The sequence below is a fragment of the Pempheris klunzingeri genome, chromosome 17 (assembly GCF_042242105.1).
Source record: "Pempheris klunzingeri isolate RE-2024b chromosome 17, fPemKlu1.hap1, whole genome shotgun sequence".
In the NCBI taxonomy this organism is placed as follows: domain Eukaryota; kingdom Metazoa; phylum Chordata; class Actinopteri; order Acropomatiformes; family Pempheridae; genus Pempheris; species Pempheris klunzingeri.
The window spans coordinates 4,610,163-4,628,573 of NC_092028.1; the positions used below are offsets into that span (position 1 = coordinate 4,610,163).

Genomic DNA, 18,411 nt, shown 5'->3' on the forward strand with positions numbered 1-18,411 from the left:
CAAGGAGGAGAGGGAGCAGGGTGCGGAGGAAGACTACTGAGAGGAGGAACTTTACATATATATGCTTAAAATACACTGAGACTGCTCAGTGCAGATGTAGACCTTTGCCTGTACTCCTTGCTTGTTGCAAGTAAAACTGAACTGAGATCTCTGTCTCTGAGAGTTTATCTTGTGTGTTGGGAAATTTTGTGGTACGAACTAACAGCGAAAATACAGTTCTTGTCTTATAGAAATAATTTCCTGACAACATGCTTGGGCCTTTCTGATGTCATAGTAAGTCTAAATAGAGTAGTAAAGTCCTGCACAAACTGTACACCCTTCTTCATGTTTGTCAGTTTGCCCGAGCGGCGGAGGCGACCCATGAAGAAAAATCCAGGACTCAGAGTAGATGCACCTTCATATTTGTTTTATTTTAAATGTGCAGCACCAGGCCCCTCTCCAGCATGCGCCCCAGCTCAATCAAACCCAACAACAACCTCCCGGCACATAAACCACCATCTTAAATACCTGTCCCCATCTGGCACCTACCACCTGACCGGGAACTTACAAACCACAATAAATAATTACCACACATTTATACAACCCACATCTAACTGAATCTATATACTAAACAAATGTTAATCAACTAAACCTACTCAACCCATTTAATAAATACCCCCCTAATTACCTTACACAATTATTTTACATTTATCTAAAACGAAACTCCCCTCTACCCACTTCCCACATGGCATCCTCCTCCCGGAACTTATAAGAGGTGTCCGAACCCCCCGGGGAACTCTTTTGCCCGGACACCCTGGGAGGAAGTTCCAACAACTAGCATGACATACAAATCATCACAGTCTCTCCACAAACAAGGAGTAACGGCCGTCCGTCGTTACAATGTTAAAAACATATATTGGATATATTTTTTTATTTTCTCCCAATGTCATCGCTGGGACTGGCTCCAGCCCCTCCGCGAAAGGATAAGCGGTATAGACAATGGATAAATGGAGCATTTTTGCTGTTATGGAGAATTTCTATAGAAATGAGTGAATTAATGACTGGAGTGTAAGAATACTATAAAACATTTGGACTCAGTTCTGTAGGATCAATGCCTTTTTAACTGCGCTGAACAGTGCTTCATCATAATCAATCTTCATGTCTCCCTCCCTGGTGAAAAAAAACAGATGCTTCTTTTCGCTCGCTGCTTCGTCTATGTGTGAGGACCTGTAATGGCCTCTCAGCCTAATAACAGCTGTCACTGCACTGAGTGGGACAGCTGAAATGACAGCAGCTGAGGCAAACAAATCAAGCGAGATGCTGCAAACGGTCTCACATCAGGGTCTGTTTTTTATCTGTTACATCACTGTGGCCTGGTTAACACGAGAAAAAATGTGATTTGAGAGGTAAAAACACCTAAACAATTGTTTAAAATGCACCAAAACTGAAACTTTAGGAGGCATTGTACCACTTTTAATACCTTTCTGGAATTCAGCTGTTGTTCTGTTGGCACTTTGGTATGTAAGCTTTTATATTGGTGTAGTTGTTACCATTAAACTGTAATCTGTCTCTCCATGGCATATGCAGGTGCAGACGTAACCCATAAAAGATGTGATTTTAATGTTGCACATGCACTACATACTGCACATGTTCACCGCTCATGTGCAAATATAAACAGATCAAATCAAGTCATCTGTGCTGTCCAAAAGGTGTTACTGACAAATGGCGTAACTTTCTAAATGCAGGAGTATTTTATAGTCTCATTTTGAATATTAAATACATAATCCAAGCAAATCGTATCTGAAGCATGTTTATTGACATGTTTTACATTTCATAGACATAGACAACAACGAAAAGTCCGGCACAGAGGCCATACATTTGTCAATTCAAATGCTTGGACTGTTTGTACTACAGCTGACTTACAGTTGCTCAAGAAATATCTCTTAGGGTCACTGGAAACAGGAGGCCAGAGTACAAAATAAAAACAAATCCTGATAACAATGCTGTATCTATCAGACTAACATCACCTCTCTAAACTCTGGCCATGATTTGGACTGTAAAAGGCCTGTGTTGCGTTTGTCTTGACTTCCACTCTGCTGTCTTGACTTCTACTCACAGTTCATTGCAGGGGAGAGTGGAGGATGATGTCAAATTTGCAGTTTCTTCATCCGCCATATCTGTCCAGTCAACACAGTCGTCACCCTGGTGAAACTATCAGGGTGAAGTACATTAGAATTCCAGCACTTTTCCATGACAGTCCCTGAGAGAGTCACAGCACTTACACGCTCCCTGGTTTGTTAATAAAACCAAGCCCAGGTTTCCACATCAGTTGACCTGAAAAATAAGATTACTGAGTGAGACAAGTTTGTTTGTAAAACTCTGTAATGCAAAAACTATATAAACTATAACTATACAAAAATATATCAGACTCACCAAATAAACTTTAAATTCTTATCTAACCACAAAAGTACTCTCCCGGATCCTGGAATACGCATACTGTGGAAAAGAGAGGTAAGACCACAGGTGTCATTTCACAGCAGATATATAAAGCAAAGGCTCATCAAAACTGAAATGTTTAAAATCTACTCTTACATTCAGTCCTCTGGGGGATTGGATAGGCTCCAGTCCCGTACAGCAGAGCACTGAAAAGGGCCTTTCCTTGGTCTTTGAATGCTCTTTGAAACATAGACTGAAAACCTTGGCAGGCAGGTAGACATCCCACTCAGCTGCGTGCCCCTCTATCAGATCACTTACCATCCTGTTGTGACGCAGCAATTAGAAAAGTTAAAACATTGACATGAAGGCATGATGAGAGAATGGTACTTAAAGGAGTGTCCTTTATGTGTTTATCAGTTTGAAAGGACAAATTGATGCACTGCCGAGAGGACTACAATACCAGTTCTGTTCAAACACTTGATGTCTGCGGCCATTTCTTGATTTACAATATTTTTCATATTCTTCTGCTCTGGCTAACTGTGAACGTTTCACAGCAGATGTTTTGACTCGTCAAAAGGCACAGGCATACATAATGACATTAACCACGGCTCCATTCCATCAAGTGTCCCAGCAAGTATATTACCAGTGCCCTGGAACTGACTCACCCAAATGGAATTCAGCCATTAATATTATTAATTCCATTATTGTTATTAATTCCAAGTCAAAAAGTCTGCAGTGAAAAGGGTCTAAATGGAGCTATGAATATAAATACTGTATATGTCATGTATATCTGGGATTTGACATCTTAATTGTGACATAGCTTAAATGCGTCTTTATTGGCCTTGAAGACTGCATTACAGTTTTATGATACATTTTTCAGACAGCAATGGGCCATAATGTACTCATTACCCAAAGACTCATGTCTCATGTCACTGTCTCTTCAATCTCAAAAGAAGTTCTTAGTTGGAAAAACATCGGAGCAGGCTACAGGCATGAGATGGAGATTGCCAACCATCTCAACTTGCACATTTTTCCACAGTATGACATGGTGTGACAGTAGGGAAGGTGTACAGTGCTAGCCAAACCTGTCAGGTGAGTACAGACCTGTCAATCAGCTGCTGTGTGATCAAATCTGCAGTACCGGTCTGATGATGGTAAACTATGAGAGCGATGGTGACCTTCAGCTGATCTTTGAGTTCCCTGTTGATCTAGAATGGTGATACATTCACACAGTAATTTACACACAGTAATGTGAAGCACTTGCTGATTAAGACATAACATTGCACCAATACACTATTATAAACCAAAATGTGTACTTTGTAGAGCCCCACCCCCACTCCTTGCTAGCATCTGCCCCACTATCTGTTATTCAGTGGAAATTTCTCATAGAAGGTTTCTTTCTTCAGCGTTTCTTTAAAGCTAAAACAGGTTTTCCGTGCATATGATAAGCTACATAAATGGGTGTCTACCATTGTTCTGGGTACCCTTTCTGTGCTTTTCTCATCTCTCAGGTTCCTGTGGATCCTGGTCCTGGTTCTCCTGCTGTGGTTCTCTGGCTTCATGAATCACTGCTGCAGATCGTCAGCCGCCGACACTTTTTACTGATATTAGTCGTGTTGTTATTATTCATATATAAACTATTGTCGTGTTTTTCAATGTTACCATACTTATAATTATTTGTCATATTCCTGTTTCAGCACTATAGTTGCTGTTAGTATTTTGGTTACTGTTAGTTTTGTCTCTCTATCCCTCTCTCTCTCTAACCTCCACCCAAGCCGCGCCCCCCCCCCCCCCCCCCCCCCCCTTGAGCCTGGTTCTGTTCGAGGTTTCTTCCCGTTAAAGGGGAGTTCTTCCTGCCACTGTTGCCTAATATAATATCTGATGCTGCTCATGTGGGGATTCTTGAATCCTTAATTTTGAATTCTTGAAAGAGAAGCTTCTTGAGATAACGCTATTATGAATTGGCGCTATATAAATAAAGATAGATAGATAGATAGATAGATAGATAGATAGATAGATAGATAGATAGATAGATAGATAGATAGATAGATAGATAGATAGATAGATAGATAGATAGATAGATAGTCAAATCTAAGCACAAGGATATATGTGAGGTTATCTTTACCATATCGCAGCATCTCAGACCCCAAAAAAGAGCCAAGTGGGATAAGTTAGTGTGTGTTTTGTGTGTGATGATGTGAAAACTATGCGGTGATTACGTTATCTCCTTGAACTCTCTAACAATGGGAACAGCAATGTACTCACTTTGTGGACTATGTCGTGTGGAAGTCTGGAGAGGATTCTGAGCGGGTATCCAAAGTGGGCGATGATGTCCACGATGTGCTTCGCCACATCTGAAGGGAGGCACGACTGCATGGGCACAGCTTCCACCCATTTGGAGTAGTAGTCTGTCACAGTCAAAATGTATTTGTGTCCGTTCAGTGTCTGAGGCAGCGGCCCTCTGACATCCAGACCAAGCCACTGCCACGGCTCTTTCACCTGCAAGTCATCACAGCATTACATTATGCAGACATACAATGTGATCACAGTAGTAATCCTAGCTCTGTTCAGATTATCATGCTGTAACTTACCTCTATCACGTTTTCAGGATCTTCACATTCTGCCTGTGAAAGTTACAGAAGAGCACTTCATTAAAATACTTAATAATGTATAAGTCAATATATAAAACAAAAAATATTGTAGTTTAAAATCATGACAACTACTTACACTCAAATTATCATCTGGAGCCCACTGAATACTCTGATGGTGGATGTGAAAATTGACACACAAAAAAACATATATGAGATGACAGTAGTTTATGACGAGATTTTCAATTTGCCTAATGTCATAATCATAATATCATAATATCACTATCACTAAAAATAAGCAAAGGTAATTCAATCACAAAGTTATGAAAACACTGATTACTGTTAAATAAACTTTAGAAAACAGGGAAAAGTGTCCATCACAGTAACCCAGAGCGCAAAGTGAACTCATCATAAGTTTTGGTTTGTCAGAGAAAAGGTCCAACCTCCAAAAATATTTAATTTACAATAATGCAAAACCAGGAAAGATTTTGGACGATCAAATCTTTGGTATTATTTATTTATTTTGCTTTAAAAAAGATTCAAACAATTAGTTGAATATTAACTTATTCGCCAAGTAGTTTTCTGTTCATCCCCTCATCAGTTAACCAACTAATCATTGCAGCTCTACAGATGAGTAATTATACTATACATAACATATACAACACTACTTACCTGTGAAACACAGTAATCTCCATGGAAGAAATGTGGAAATGACTCGATCTTCATCAGGCCTTCATCTACTATAATTCTCCATTTGTCTGACTTTTTGGGGTCTCTGCAATGATAAAACGGTCAACACATTGAACAAGAACAATCCAATTTGATATGAACCTGATGAAAAACACTGAAGACAGGACTTTGGGTTCAAGCCTTTTCTGATTTGGCTGAATCAGCTGTGTTAAATGAACAATCATTAGAAAATTCATGAATTAATCCAATATTGTTAAAACCTCTTGTGCACTTTTTGTAGAGTACTACAAAGAACAATATAAAGGTGTAGGATAGGAAGGAGTGTGATAAATGGAGCTGTCTCGCTGCAGCAGCTCAAAGAAACTGGTTAGTCAGAGGATGAATGTCCACTCTCATAAATCCGCTGTTTTCTCACACACAACACAACACACACACACACACCTGCATGATGCTTTTTTTTGTCCTAGGGCTTGTAAAGTTATTTTTGCAAACATGAAACTGAATGCACAAAGGAGTCTTCTAGTCAGGGTTCAGCAAACTTAAAAAGTGCCATCAGTAAAATCCTGGAAGCTTTGGTTTCCAGGAAGGACCACAAAGACGACATGTCAGCATACTGAAGAAAACATTCAACATAAAATGCCACAAAGTTCCCACCACACACACTCTCATATTTCCAACATGGAATAGACACTGGTCTGTACAGATACCCTTACAATATTTGTCTTTGTTCATTTGAATCGACACAACAAAAACCCTCCATGTTATGATTGACCTTTCATGGTCCATTACAGGCCTATGGCTTTATCTGAATGTCAACACATCCTTTGTTCTTTATGTACTAAGTAACCATCACATCCAGTTGTGCACAATATCCTGAATAAAAGTAAATATTGATTTAATCTTGTAATATTTTGACTTGTTTTGCCGTCTATAATAACATACCCAGCAGGCTCTTCTGTCAGGCTGGCCTCTTTGTTCTGGGCGCTTCGCTTTGCTGTGGCAGGCGTAGATGTTGGAGTCTGAGCTGGACTCGCCTGTGAGGCTTTAACACCAGGTGGCTAGATTCACAATACAGTGAAAGAACGACACACAGACAGAACTTATGTTAATATCTTTGATTTTTGACCATAATCTAAGAGAGGTCCATTTGAGCAAACAATATTTCATAAGTTAATAGAAATTGGATCAATAAGGCTTTTAAATTCAAATTCAGTATATTGTAGTATGGTCTCACCTTGGATCTCTTACTTCGTGGGTCGGTGGAGGCCTACACCAGGGGGACAGTGACAGTAATTGCACATCAGATCTTTTTTACAGTTTTGTTCTGAAACTACTTTTTGCACTCAGTGAGGAGGCTGATGTATTCTTTTTGAATGACCCATTGATGCTGAGTAACGACATACAAACCTTTTTTTTCTGTGTGCCATCAGACGACGTAAATATGGTGGGAACTGCATCTTCGCAAAGTTTCACACATTTGCCTGTTCTGTCAATGTATTGTTCCTCAAAATGATTGATGCACAGCACAGAGAAGCGTGATGGGGTCCAGTCCTTCCACTTCATGTTGACAAGCCATTTCTTGAGTTTGCGGGGATTGTACAGGGGAAACCTGTCGCAGCAAACAGCTCATTAGAACAGCACTAAAACCAATATGTGCAATTCTTTCCTGTTTGAAGGAAATGCAACACTGAACTCCATGTAAAAGTCAGTTACTTTCGCCTAATAGTTCTCATGAGCAACATTTCTTAATAGTAAAACATGAAGGCTTTGGAAATGCTGTTATATTTGGTAATGCACTGGGTAGTGAGCAGTGTATTTCCAGTGGTGGAAGAAGTATTAAAGTCATTCAGTTCAGACTTCAGTCAAAGCACTAAAGTATTGCCTGATCTTTATCCATGTTCATGAATGATAAATTATTTGTTGATTATAGTTTTATGATTGACAGTTATCAAATAAACATAGTTAAGTAAAAAGTACAACAGGAGGTAGAAGTATGAGGAAACAGAAAATGGAAATATTTCAGTACAAATACATCAAAGCTGTACACTGTACTTCAGTCACCACTGTAATATCTATTCTGTTATTTCTATGACTATGTGATGGATGTATAGAATATACACTGTATAGAGAGATGATACTTCAGGGCACTGATTCTTCATTTCAAAGTTAACGCTATTTCAGCCCCTCTATCTATGCTTACTTTGTTTTCTGACAGCCTCAAATTTCGTGGAAACAACAAGCTAAGCGCGTGATTTTCATGATCTAATCTAAAGATGGCTCATCCTGTCTCGTTGAGGCAAACTGGAAAAACGAAGCCAGAAGAAACAAGAAGGGAAAAGTTGCTTGTTTGATTCATGTTGATGTTGTTAGCTAGCTTGACTATTCCCTGCTTTCGAGTCACAAATGTAAGCTAATACTCACTTAAAAAACTTCACATTCGAATCACTGGAGTTTTCGCAGTTGTAGGCACATCTGTATCTTCCCATTTAGTACAAAATTTCGTTGAATTAGCGACTAAAAGTAATTTTGTAGATAGACCTGTTTCAGTCACGCTAGTACTAATACACACTTCCAAATCCGGTCAGAAGTTTCAAAATAATAACCTCATTATACGTTCGAAAGCGTTCACAGAAACACAGCGTTGCAGAAATCTAACAATAATTATATACTATTCGGTAAAATTAAGAGGTTGATTTCTATTAATTTTGTGTCAAACCCTGTTCATGTTAATATACAACTATATTTATTAATTATATTCACCGGCCGTGAATGCTTGTTTCCGCTACAGCCATACAAAAGACTTGCTAACTTGACGAACCGGATGGTGTTTCTTCTTCTTCGTGATGTCTAAATTATGATACATATGAATGCCCCACACCGCCCCCATATGGATCAACGACAGTGAGGCAGTCAGTCATATTTTATTTAGGTCACATTTGCACAAAGAAAAACACGTCTAACAAAGGCAAAAAACAATGAAAGATTGCTCAATCAATGATATTTGCTAACTGACCCCGCAACTTCAATATCCATAAAAATCAGAGTATATTCATACAAATATAGATTATTTTATCAAACAATGATACTTAAAATGATCAGTGTTAAATGAACATAAAATTTGTGATATAAACCATGTGAAATGACTGCAAATGTCTCACAGCTCAGTTAGTTTTTGTTTTCCACTCAACCCTCCACTCATCCCAGTCCAGCAGAGTTCGTTTTATGTCCCATCCTGCAGCTTCCACACCTGGAAATTATATTAGAAAAATCATATTTCTATTAGTAAAAGAATATAACAGATAAAGATGATGGCTTGCTGGTTATAATTGCTTTGTGTGTGCTCACCTTTGAGAAATGGATTGAAATTTGTGTCCATCAACTCGTAACTCTCATGCACCATTTCCCAGTGACCTTTAAAAAAAATAAATTAAATTTATATTGTGTAAAAGAGAGAAAGCTCCTCTGTGAATGTAAAGAAATGAATGGAGGTAAAGGCTCACTTTGTTGTTGTTTTGTAGGAGGCTCTCTGGAAGTTTGAGGGCTCAACATGCTGCTGAGCCTCACAGCTTGGCACATCGCTCTGATTTCATGATGCACTGATGCCTCCGGTCCCAAACAAACACATACACAGCCTGAGTGGAAGACAGCCGAGTTACAAAAACATTTAAAGTATGTTCTATTTCTCTTAAACACACTGTTGTTCTGAGTACAATTAAAGACGACATACCATTTTGTATCCCCAACAGGTAAGGCAAGTTGTTTTTCTTAATAGCCAAATTCAGTTCCTCTAGGCTACAAAATAAGCAAAATCATGTTAAACTGTGCTGAACTTTTATTGAGTCATTTTCACCATATAAGCAAAAATGGTGCATGGAATTACCTTCGTACAACCTCCTGTAGCCTCACTCCAAGTTTGATTGGCACGGTTTTCCTAAACTCTGGAGAAAAAACATAAGAATCCCTGATTTTGAATGCACAGATTTATCACATTACAACTGTGCCAAGTAAATGTCAGCAAAAGCATGAGTCTTACCCACAAAAATGGGTTCTCTGCTATTGGCCTCTTGTGGACTCAGGATCCGCTTATCTCTCAGGTACTGCTGCAGTACGATCGAAAGCCGCGCCTCGTTGAAGGTTTCCATGACGACCGAACGCACAGCCTTGTAGTTAGCAAACAGGTGGAGGGCAGTGAAGAGGAAGAAGAGGCTGAGAGTCAGTCTGAGGGGCAGAAAGAGAGAGGGGTGATGTAAGAGACAAATAAGTCTCTGTGGAAGATTCTAGTGATCATTTATATACGTTCTACATAATAATACTTACATTGGATTGTCAGTGACGAGCGGAATGAGTACCAAACTGACCAGCAGTCCAGCCAGATTCACTAAAGTCTCCTGTGGGAAATAAAAGACATCAAGATAAGAATTTGTTCTGTACAGTAAAGAGATATTATCAAGTCAGAAACCAAACAGCTGTTAATAGGCCCTGTTTGTTGAAGACACGTTGACATGTTACAGTGGTAAAAGCACAGGTGGAGATAATAAAATCAATGATGGCTGAATTCCATTTTGTTTTCAGTTTCAGGGTCCTGAAAAAAAAAGAAATCACATAATGCAAACAAAAAAACTAACCAATCAAGGCAGCAGTAGACCAGCAACTCCCATGTTCTGCAACGTAAAATTACTGTTTTTGTTAATGAAGTCTGGCTTTGAAGAGAGCAGTATAACGGCTGTTTCTGGTTGAGCATGACAACCTGTCTCTGTAGGGGTCCCTTCCGTAATGTTGTCAGACAGTTCAAATAACAACCTGACTCAAAAACAAGCACCTTTAATGTATGCACTTGGACAGGCGCAGTTGCCCTAAAGGATTACATTGCAGCTACTGCAGCCTGCTTGCGGCTGCTGGCTGAGGAGATTTACTGAAGCAATTCCAAAACTTTTTGCACCTACCGGTTATTTCAAACATGGGGCCCAGATTTTAAAATACTGGAGTTATCCCTTATTTTTTATTAGTAACACCTGTTGTTTTCCTACTATGACAAGTCAAAATATTGGCTCTGAAAAAGGCCTAATGTACTCCTTTATGTATAATGGGATGTACTACAGCAAAATACTGTACATAAGGTTATACATAATAATCATTAATGATTAACTAGTTTTCTAGTATTATACCAGAGAAAACTAGTTGTTAGTCTTCTCTGAACACGCTGTTCACCATGGTTTGCTCCACAATACACAGCCCAACAAAAGTACAAGTCATAGGTCATGAAAAACCCCAAAAGTACCTGACTGCCGTCTTTGGCCGAGATGTCAGCCATGTTGTCTCTGCGAGCCTGATGAACAGTCAGAGCAGCTCTGGTTGCACCACCTGCCACTCCAACAATGGACTGAAGACCACAAACACACATAATAGCAGCTTATATTCATCAATAATTACCTAAGAAACCCAAAAACTTTAAGTTGATGAAGTGTTTAGTTGGTCAACTGCTGAATATTTTGATAATCAATCAAGGTTGACTGCTTGTCTCCTTTCAATATCCCAGTTTCATAGTTTGTACCCATGTAATAGATTTGTTCAATGATTCAAATAGTGATAATAGTGACTGGATGAAGTGAGACAAAATAGCGAGGCTGTCTGATTATCAGACCACAAAGGTTAGGCCGGCGGTTCCTGAACTCTCGAGCACTATCTGCTTACGGCACCTTGTCACAGGCTGTCAATGTCACTTCAACCAAAGACCTTACACATGAATGTGTAGAATTAATAATAATAGTAATTTGTGAGCAAAAGTATTGATAAACATAATTTATGTAACATTCACATTTTCTGCTTTCAGTTCCACTTACTTACAACGTCCAAGATTTATCTCTCATTACCATAAGAAAGGAACTACTAGTTGAAGCCTCTTTTTTAGGCCTCTGGTTTTTGGCATTTGTTCTTTATTCAGAGTATTTTATAGACTAATAATCCAAATGATTCAAATGTATTGATGAGTGGATCAGTTACAAACATAAGTTTAGCATGGAGGTTCATTCTTCCCTCTGGGAACACACACAGTATACTACGATAGAAATTCTAAACTCAAGGTTCACTCAGTTACTTCCTACTAATATATCTTGAGGAATAACATACTGAGTGAACCTTGAGTTTTACATTTTCATCACAAGCTGATTTAAAGTATTTTAACCTTTACCTTGAATATCCCTGCAGTACACACAATCAGGGTGAAGCAAGTAGGAAAGTATGGAGCCAATATTTCCATGAACATGGCGATGTCATTGAGAACATCAGCAAAAAGTCTGATAAGAAATTAAAAGAAAGAACTTAGTATGTAAGATAAGTTCATGATAATGCCTTTTTAAATGTAGTGCCTGTGTGCCATGCATACCTCCATTTTTTGGCCTCGGAGTCCAGTTTGTTGCTGAAATGAAAAAAAAAAAGTTATGGAGAGGGATTTCCATTAGAAATGAGCATACACTGGAATAAAGCTCCCGAAACCTTAAATGCATTGAAAAAGAACACCTACCCTTTCCGCCAAGCAAAGAGGATTCTTCCCAACATACCTGTTCCATCTGCAGGGGAAAACATTAGTTTGCAAGTTGCACTCACCGTGCAGGAGTAATGTATGGTATAATGTATGGTATATTTCAAGGAAGCACCTCTCAGTAACCATGTGACTGTGGCTGCAGCTACTGTTGCCTCTTGGTTTCCAACACCGACGCCTTTGAGAGAGGCCTGAGTGGCCAGAGTCCCTGACAGAGAGCTGGCAAAAGCCTGAGAGAGGGAGGAGAGGAGGAGAGGAGAGGAGAGGAGGAGAGGAGGAGAGGAGAGGAGAGGAGAGGAGAGGAGAGGAGAGGAGAGGAGAGGAGAGGAGAGGAGAGGAGGAGAGGAGAGGAGAGGAGAGGAGGAGAGGAGAGGAGAGGAGAGGAGAGGAGAGGAGGAGAGGAGAAGAGAGGAGAGGAGAGGAGAGGGTTTGAATCCGACACTCATGGCAGTGATCACAGTGGTTTTGATGCATTATTTACTGTACCTGTACAGTATCCCAAAACTGGTACTGCAGGTAATCGTTGCTGACACTCTCTGGATAGCCTTGAGGCAGAAAGACACTCTGAAATAAAATATTAAAAAAGTGAGGTGTGTGGGGGGGTTATGAATAATCAATATACTGTTTTGTGTCCTGTTTTAAGTCCTTACTTTAAAAACTCCAACGATAGAGTTTCCTCTTGATTCACCTCCATCTCTTCTCCTCTCCATCACTCCATCCTTTCGAAAATACTTCCAGAACTCTGCACTGCCATATCTCTCTGTGGCCAGAACCACACCTCCTTCTGTCTCCATTTAGGCTGTTAGGAGCGAAACACAGAGATGTGCTGACTGCACTATCAAACAGAACAGTTCTGCAGCCTCAAATGCACAGCAATATACTCAATAAAAGCCCTTTTGGCTAAGTTTACCACCGAACTGGACACAGCCTACGTGTCGTCCTCTCCTGTCGTGCTTTTCTTCAAGGCACTTCCGTGTTCATTTCGCACTCACCGTTTGGAGACTCCTCATTGGTGGATCGGGAGTTAAAGGCGGAGCTCCAGTTAAAAACCCAGCAAACGTCCAATAAACAGAGATGGAGGCAGACACAATAGCAATCATTTTCTAATAACGTTTCATGTACTGGAAACCACAGTGGTTAGACCTATAAAAATACATCATTATTAGAATTATTATAGTAATACATTACAAAAACTGTCTCTCACAACACAACACTTGTTAAATAAACTCCTGAGGTACCGGAGGGCCTCGATCTTCCTGTGAAATGTTCAGCGATATAATCCAACTTACTTTTTATAATTGACAAAGTAAAATGATATGAAAAAAGTGATGTGACATTAATTGTTTCATGTGGAGATGGACTCTTTTTTTTGCCTCTTATTATTTGGTTTTGCTGTGGTTTTGTCTCTGTTTTATTTTGAGTGAGCACATCCTCTTAAAATGGGTTTTGATTTATTCATTTTGTTTATTTATACATGTATGAATGCAAAGTTATAAGAGCCCATGGTATATCTGTATACGGTTAATTTGGGCTGTGTCTTATATACATACATACCATTAACCTAACAAAATGTTTTTCTTTTTAGTAATATCAAAAGAAATAGAAATGTATAATTATAGCTAGTGTATGTCTGACAGGTGTGGGAATCCTGGGTCAGTGAGCTGGACAATTATGCAGTTATGGGCTGTATTTAAGCACTGTGTCACTATATGATTGGTATCTTTTGAGAAAGGTCCTTCTGACACTGACTACATATATATGTATGTAGATGGAAACGTTTTGACTGTATGAGGGATGGCGGCATTGTCATTATGAAACTGTTGTGGCATGGGGCAGGTGTGCAGGCTGCTTTCATTGATGCTCTTCTTGAGCCATTGTATTTAGATCAGAATCAGGCCTGTCCTCATGACCCTGTGAATAACCAAACTCTATTATAACTTTTAAGCAGTTTACTGATGCAACACATTCAAAACAACAATGCAAAACAAATTACAACCAGACTTTCCAAATTCACTGAGGTTTGACATGTATCAACAGCTAACACATAACACATTTTATGGGAAAAAAAATGTAACTTGTGGCACCATGGGTGTCAATTCCTGGTCTTCTGAGCCACACTGATTGGTTAAAATACACAGCACATCAGATCCCTCCTATATTTGACTGTGAGGAAAGATCCTATTGTCTTTATGGCTTGTAGAATGTACAGTGGGTGGCGTCAGCACTGAAAAAAAAATGCAGACAAGTAATCGTCAATCACTGAGTCAAGAGGGAGTAAATAATTCTTATCTCTGGGTCATAGAGCAGAGGGATGGCAGGAGACTAAAAAACCTTATGAGTAGCAACAAGAGGAATGAGCAAAAAAGAAACTGTTGCCAACAAACGGAGGAGAAAAACACAAGATCTGTTCACTATCTGTGGCTGTTTCACCCCAAGGCGAAACAAGTGCTGACACACCTCTCCCATGTTCTCTGGAATGCTGTATGGGAGAGAAGTGAGGGAAATGTTGTAACACTGTTACACAGCATGTGAAAGAGTAACTAACAAAGAAGACAGGAAGCCAGAAACCTGAGAATACCAGGAACAGAATAGAAGAACTAATGAGTGGCAAGGGTTTGACAAGTGTCTGAGTGGGAGGGCAAGAAAGAGAGGAAGGCGTCTGCACAGTAAACAGGCGTGGAAGTTTCACACAGAGTTTCACTCCCAGTGCTGTCATTCAGCAACTTATATGGCACTGAGGCTTTCACAGGGCTTTACAGGACGACTTCGGAGCTGTTCGGGGCCTTTTGAACTACCATGACGGCAGTTTTGTTTGGATGACCACGTGTGGAACTCGACACTAAAACTTTCGTATCTGAAAGAAGAGGCTTCATGTGGCAGCTGTCACCTGTAAACTGGACTTTTTTTGTTCAGAGGACAAGAAGACAATACATTTGCCTATCAGCTTACTAAAACTTTAATACCACTCTGAATAAAACACTGGACAAAGAAGACTGAGGAACAGTGCCTTTAAATTTGGATCAGGTTGGTACAATAAATGAAGTTTAATAGTGTTTATACTGTAACATCTGGTCAATTTGAATAATGTTTTATCCAAAGTTGTACTTTCTTCCTTTTGTCTTCAAGAACCATCTTAAGATTTTGTTTTATAGATCAGAAACTTTCTAAATCATAAGTATCATAAGTATTATTAACTATTTTTTATGTGACAAGCACACAGAGTGTTGGCATGCCACTCTTTGATCCAGTCAGAGATTAGATTAGTTACATGGTATGATTTTCATCCCCATGACAACTTGTCAGCCAAACAAGAGGTTCTGACATTTTTTAAGCGTGATCACACAAGTTTGTCAAGCTTTTTTTGTATCATTAACTGGGAACTCCTGACACTGTTCCCTAAGTCACACCATTCAATGGGTACTTTCTGTTTCATGTTGGAAAAACCCAGTCCAGAGAAGTCTCACTAAAGAGAGCATACTGTCTGAATATTTTGAAGGACGTGTTTAGACTCGTTGGGGACATGTATTTTACATTCTCTAACCTGGGATAGATCAGTAGGTCAAACTGTATGGGGTAAACTCATACAAGCGTGTGAACTATTAGTGGGAGGTAAATACAGGTCACAAGTGCAAAATGGGAACACACTCTACTAACAGTAAAAGGAAGTAACAGCATTTTCAAGTTTCAAGACGAGTTGGGGATCAGTTTCAACCCTCTGGTATGCCCTGTGGGACATGTTGGCACCCAAATCACTGACCTATTGCCATTATGTCCAAAAAACAGATAGGCCAGCTTTGAGAGGGGGTCAAACTTAAGTGTCAATGGTATAAAGTAACTAAGTACATTTACTCAAGTGCCGTACTTAAGCAAATATGAGGTATTTGTACTTTACTTGAGCATTCTTACTTTCTGCTACTTTACACTTCTACCCCACAACATCTCAGGAGGAAAATGTATTTTTCACTTCACTAAATGTATTTAACAGCTACTACTTACTTTGCAGATTCAGATTAACAATACAACAATGCCATTCTGCATTATGTGTGCTTTTGATACTTTAAGTATGTTTCGATGCTATTACTTTTGTACCTTTACTTATAAACATTGTCAATGCAGGATTTTTACTTGTGACAGACTGTACTGTAACTGTATTTCTACAGTTCGGCATTAGTACTTTCACTTGAGTAAAAGATCTGAGTATGTCTTTCACCACTGCTAAGGGACATTCAAAATATGTACACACAACAAAAAAACATGACTCTCTGTGAGAGCTTTGTTATTTGGTGTACAGTCATGAAAAATAGGACTTTCACACAGTATTTTGGCACTCTGACATTATGACATTAAATGGAGGAGGTCAGTAATCAGGTTATTATTTTTAGAATGAAAGCAGGAACATAGAACAGAATAGAACAGAACAGAAAAGATCAAATACAATCCATGTAGTCAGTTAGAAATGAAATAACTCGGTCGTCTGTCCTATTGTGTCGGAAAAGTATTCTGAAAAGGTCACATACGAGGGTTCCTCTTAGACCTGTGGCATTCAAGTATTACAATTTTACTTTAGCAAGCATGTACCTAGGCAGGGTTTGTCCTTACATAAAGGGTGAAACCAGTTCTTTAAATGTGGCTTTATCTCCAAAAGCAAACAGTTTTATCAGGTGTGAACAAACTTAAAACCATAAAGCAGACATATTATGATTCATTCATGTAAACCTGCTCTCATGTTTTACAGAAATGTCTTCATCTCAGACACATGTAACGGTGGATGAAGAGGTCCCACTGACAACCACTGCAGGGTCAGGTGCCACACAAAATAATGACACGTGTAATCAAGTAATCACCAGCACTGGACTGGGTGCTGCCTCCTGCTGCAATGATGAGAACCACAGAAAGCTAGCCATCTGCAGCGTCATCTGTGGGATCTCCTGCATTGGAATCAGCGCTCTCATAAATTCAGTCAAGGTATCTTATTGTCTGGCTCTTTTCTTTTCTTTGTTGGTCTGTCAGCGAAAATGTGAAAGCCTAAAGCTTAGATTCCAAATTCCTGCCTAAAATTACAATAAAGTGACAATTTGACAAATGTAAACTTGTTTAGAGGAATGAGTTCATGGTCATGTTTAGCAGAGAAAAGACAGGCCACACCCTCCAGCACCTCACTCTCTGCTGTTTAATTTAATACAAACGCAAATGTACATCATCAGTTGCTGTAATCTTCTAAGTGAGGAGAGAGAGAGATTTCTTCCTAAAGCATTTCCAGTGGGGAAAAATGCCCTGCTGCCCCCAAATGAAATTCTTCCAGCACAAAATTCCCTCTCTGTGCTTCAGACCTTCACTTACAGTTTCATGACAGGTATGATCTTACAGAGTGTTGTTTGTAACACCTTCAGCCCTGATGTTGTGTTTGGGCTTAACATTGTTTTATCATTTTGATCCTTCACGGCTTTTTATAAATTTTACAAGAATTGCTTACTGTATACATGATTTTGAACTGCTAACATGTTTCAGAAATCACCACAGAAAATAGGGCATCACTTCCATTTGGGGTCTCAGAGATCCACCTGTGAAGCATGGTTAAATACATTGGGTGTTGTCCAGCACGACTCAAAGTTTGACCTCTCTGTTGTCTATCTGGCCCTGAACAGAAGTAGAATCACTGTGTAGGACTGTGCAATTCTTAGTGACTGACGTTTGGCAAATAAAAGGAATATATATTTGTTCCTGCATTGCCCATACAACAGATAAAACATAGATATTACACCAAATAAGGATGTATTTCATGGTAATTTCCATACTTGTGACCTATATCAAAAGCACCAGCTTGACTTATGGAGGGAAGTTTACCCCTTTGATACTTTTCTACATGTTGGGTTTTAACAAGATCAGATGAAAAGAGAAAATATTTGAAAGCAACATGGTTAATTTTGCAGTTAATTTTACATGTGCAGCAGAGGGGTCTGAGGGACTTCAAACGATGAGGAAGTAAAGCCAATATCAACAAAAACAAGGGTGAAATAGTGTCCTTCACACCACAGGAGTAAGACTTCATTTTTTCTGAGTAAACCCTCATTTCAAAACAATGTTTTGTCCTTACTTCAACAGGCTGAGCAGTCAACAGATCCAGCGACAGCTGCAGAGTTTTCAAGACGGGCAAAAAAATTTGGAATCATCTCCATTGTG

The 18,411-nt window shown here is 39.3% G+C and overlaps 3 protein-coding genes across 4 annotated transcripts in view; 1 reads left to right on the forward strand and 2 right to left on the reverse strand.

The window, feature by feature from the left end:
* Positions 1-1,793: 1,793 nt before the first annotated feature.
* Positions 1,794-8,240, reverse strand: LOC139217114 (uncharacterized). Its single transcript, XM_070848401.1, has 12 exons — positions 8,115-8,240; positions 7,101-7,302; positions 6,928-6,960; positions 6,636-6,751; positions 5,676-5,778; positions 5,143-5,175; positions 5,007-5,039; positions 4,681-4,914; positions 3,520-3,623; positions 2,572-2,737; positions 2,413-2,475; positions 1,794-2,313 (listed from the first exon to the last, which is right to left on the reverse strand). The coding sequence occupies exons 1-11, from the start codon at positions 8,177-8,179 to the stop codon at positions 2,431-2,433; spliced, it is 1,134 nt and encodes a 377-aa protein (XP_070704502.1). The 5' UTR covers positions 8,180-8,240; the 3' UTR covers positions 1,794-2,313; positions 2,413-2,430.
* A 388-nt stretch (positions 8,241-8,628) lies between these two features.
* Positions 8,629-13,207, reverse strand: rusf1 (RUS family member 1). 2 transcript variants are annotated; one of them, XM_070848091.1, is made up of 15 exons: positions 13,142-13,207; positions 12,882-13,030; positions 12,718-12,795; positions 12,347-12,461; positions 12,214-12,259; positions 12,076-12,108; positions 11,881-11,986; positions 10,972-11,073; positions 10,011-10,081; positions 9,727-9,911; positions 9,574-9,631; positions 9,421-9,485; positions 9,194-9,325; positions 9,039-9,104; positions 8,629-8,940 (listed from the first exon to the last, which is right to left on the reverse strand). In XM_070848091.1, exons 2-15 carry the CDS (start codon positions 13,023-13,025, stop codon positions 8,855-8,857), a joined length of 1,287 nt encoding a protein of 428 aa, XP_070704192.1. In that variant the 5' UTR covers positions 13,026-13,030; positions 13,142-13,207; the 3' UTR covers positions 8,629-8,854. The 2 variants fall into 2 exon arrangements, with proteins under 2 accessions (XP_070704192.1, XP_070704191.1); XM_070848090.1 differs by having other exon boundaries at positions 12,882-13,183.
* Positions 13,208-18,257: 5,050 nt separating this feature from the next.
* The window catches only part of LOC139217353 (pyruvate dehydrogenase (acetyl-transferring) kinase isozyme 2, mitochondrial-like), a 188,728-nt gene continuing 188,574 nt past the window's right edge, over positions 18,258-18,411 (forward strand). Inside the window, exon 1 of the mRNA XM_070848687.1 lies at positions 18,258-18,264. The gene's annotated coding sequence lies outside the window, so the exon portion shown is untranslated. The remainder of the gene's footprint in view (positions 18,265-18,411) is intronic.

Coding starts and splice junctions, on each gene's coding strand:
- LOC139217114 (XM_070848401.1), bottom strand. CDS start 8,179: ATGGGAAGATACAGATGTGCCTACAACTGCGAAAACTCCAGTGATTCG. Junction 6,961..7,100: donor ATGGCACACAGAAAAAAAAG/GTTTGTATGTCG, acceptor CCCCTGGTGTAG/GCCTCCACCGACCCACGAAG. Junction 5,779..6,635: donor CTGACAGAAGAGCCTGCTGG/GTATGTTATTAT, acceptor TTATCATTGCAG/AGACCCCAAAAAGTCAGACA.
- rusf1 (XM_070848091.1), bottom strand. CDS start 13,025: ATGGAGACAGAAGGAGGTGTGGTTCTGGCCACAGAGAGATATGGCAGT. Junction 12,109..12,213: donor CTCTTTGCTTGGCGGAAAGG/GTAGGTGTTCTT, acceptor TTTTCATTTCAG/CAACAAACTGGACTCCGAGG. Junction 11,987..12,075: donor TCCGAGGCCAAAAAATGGAG/GTATGCATGGCA, acceptor ATTTCTTATCAG/ACTTTTTGCTGATGTTCTCA.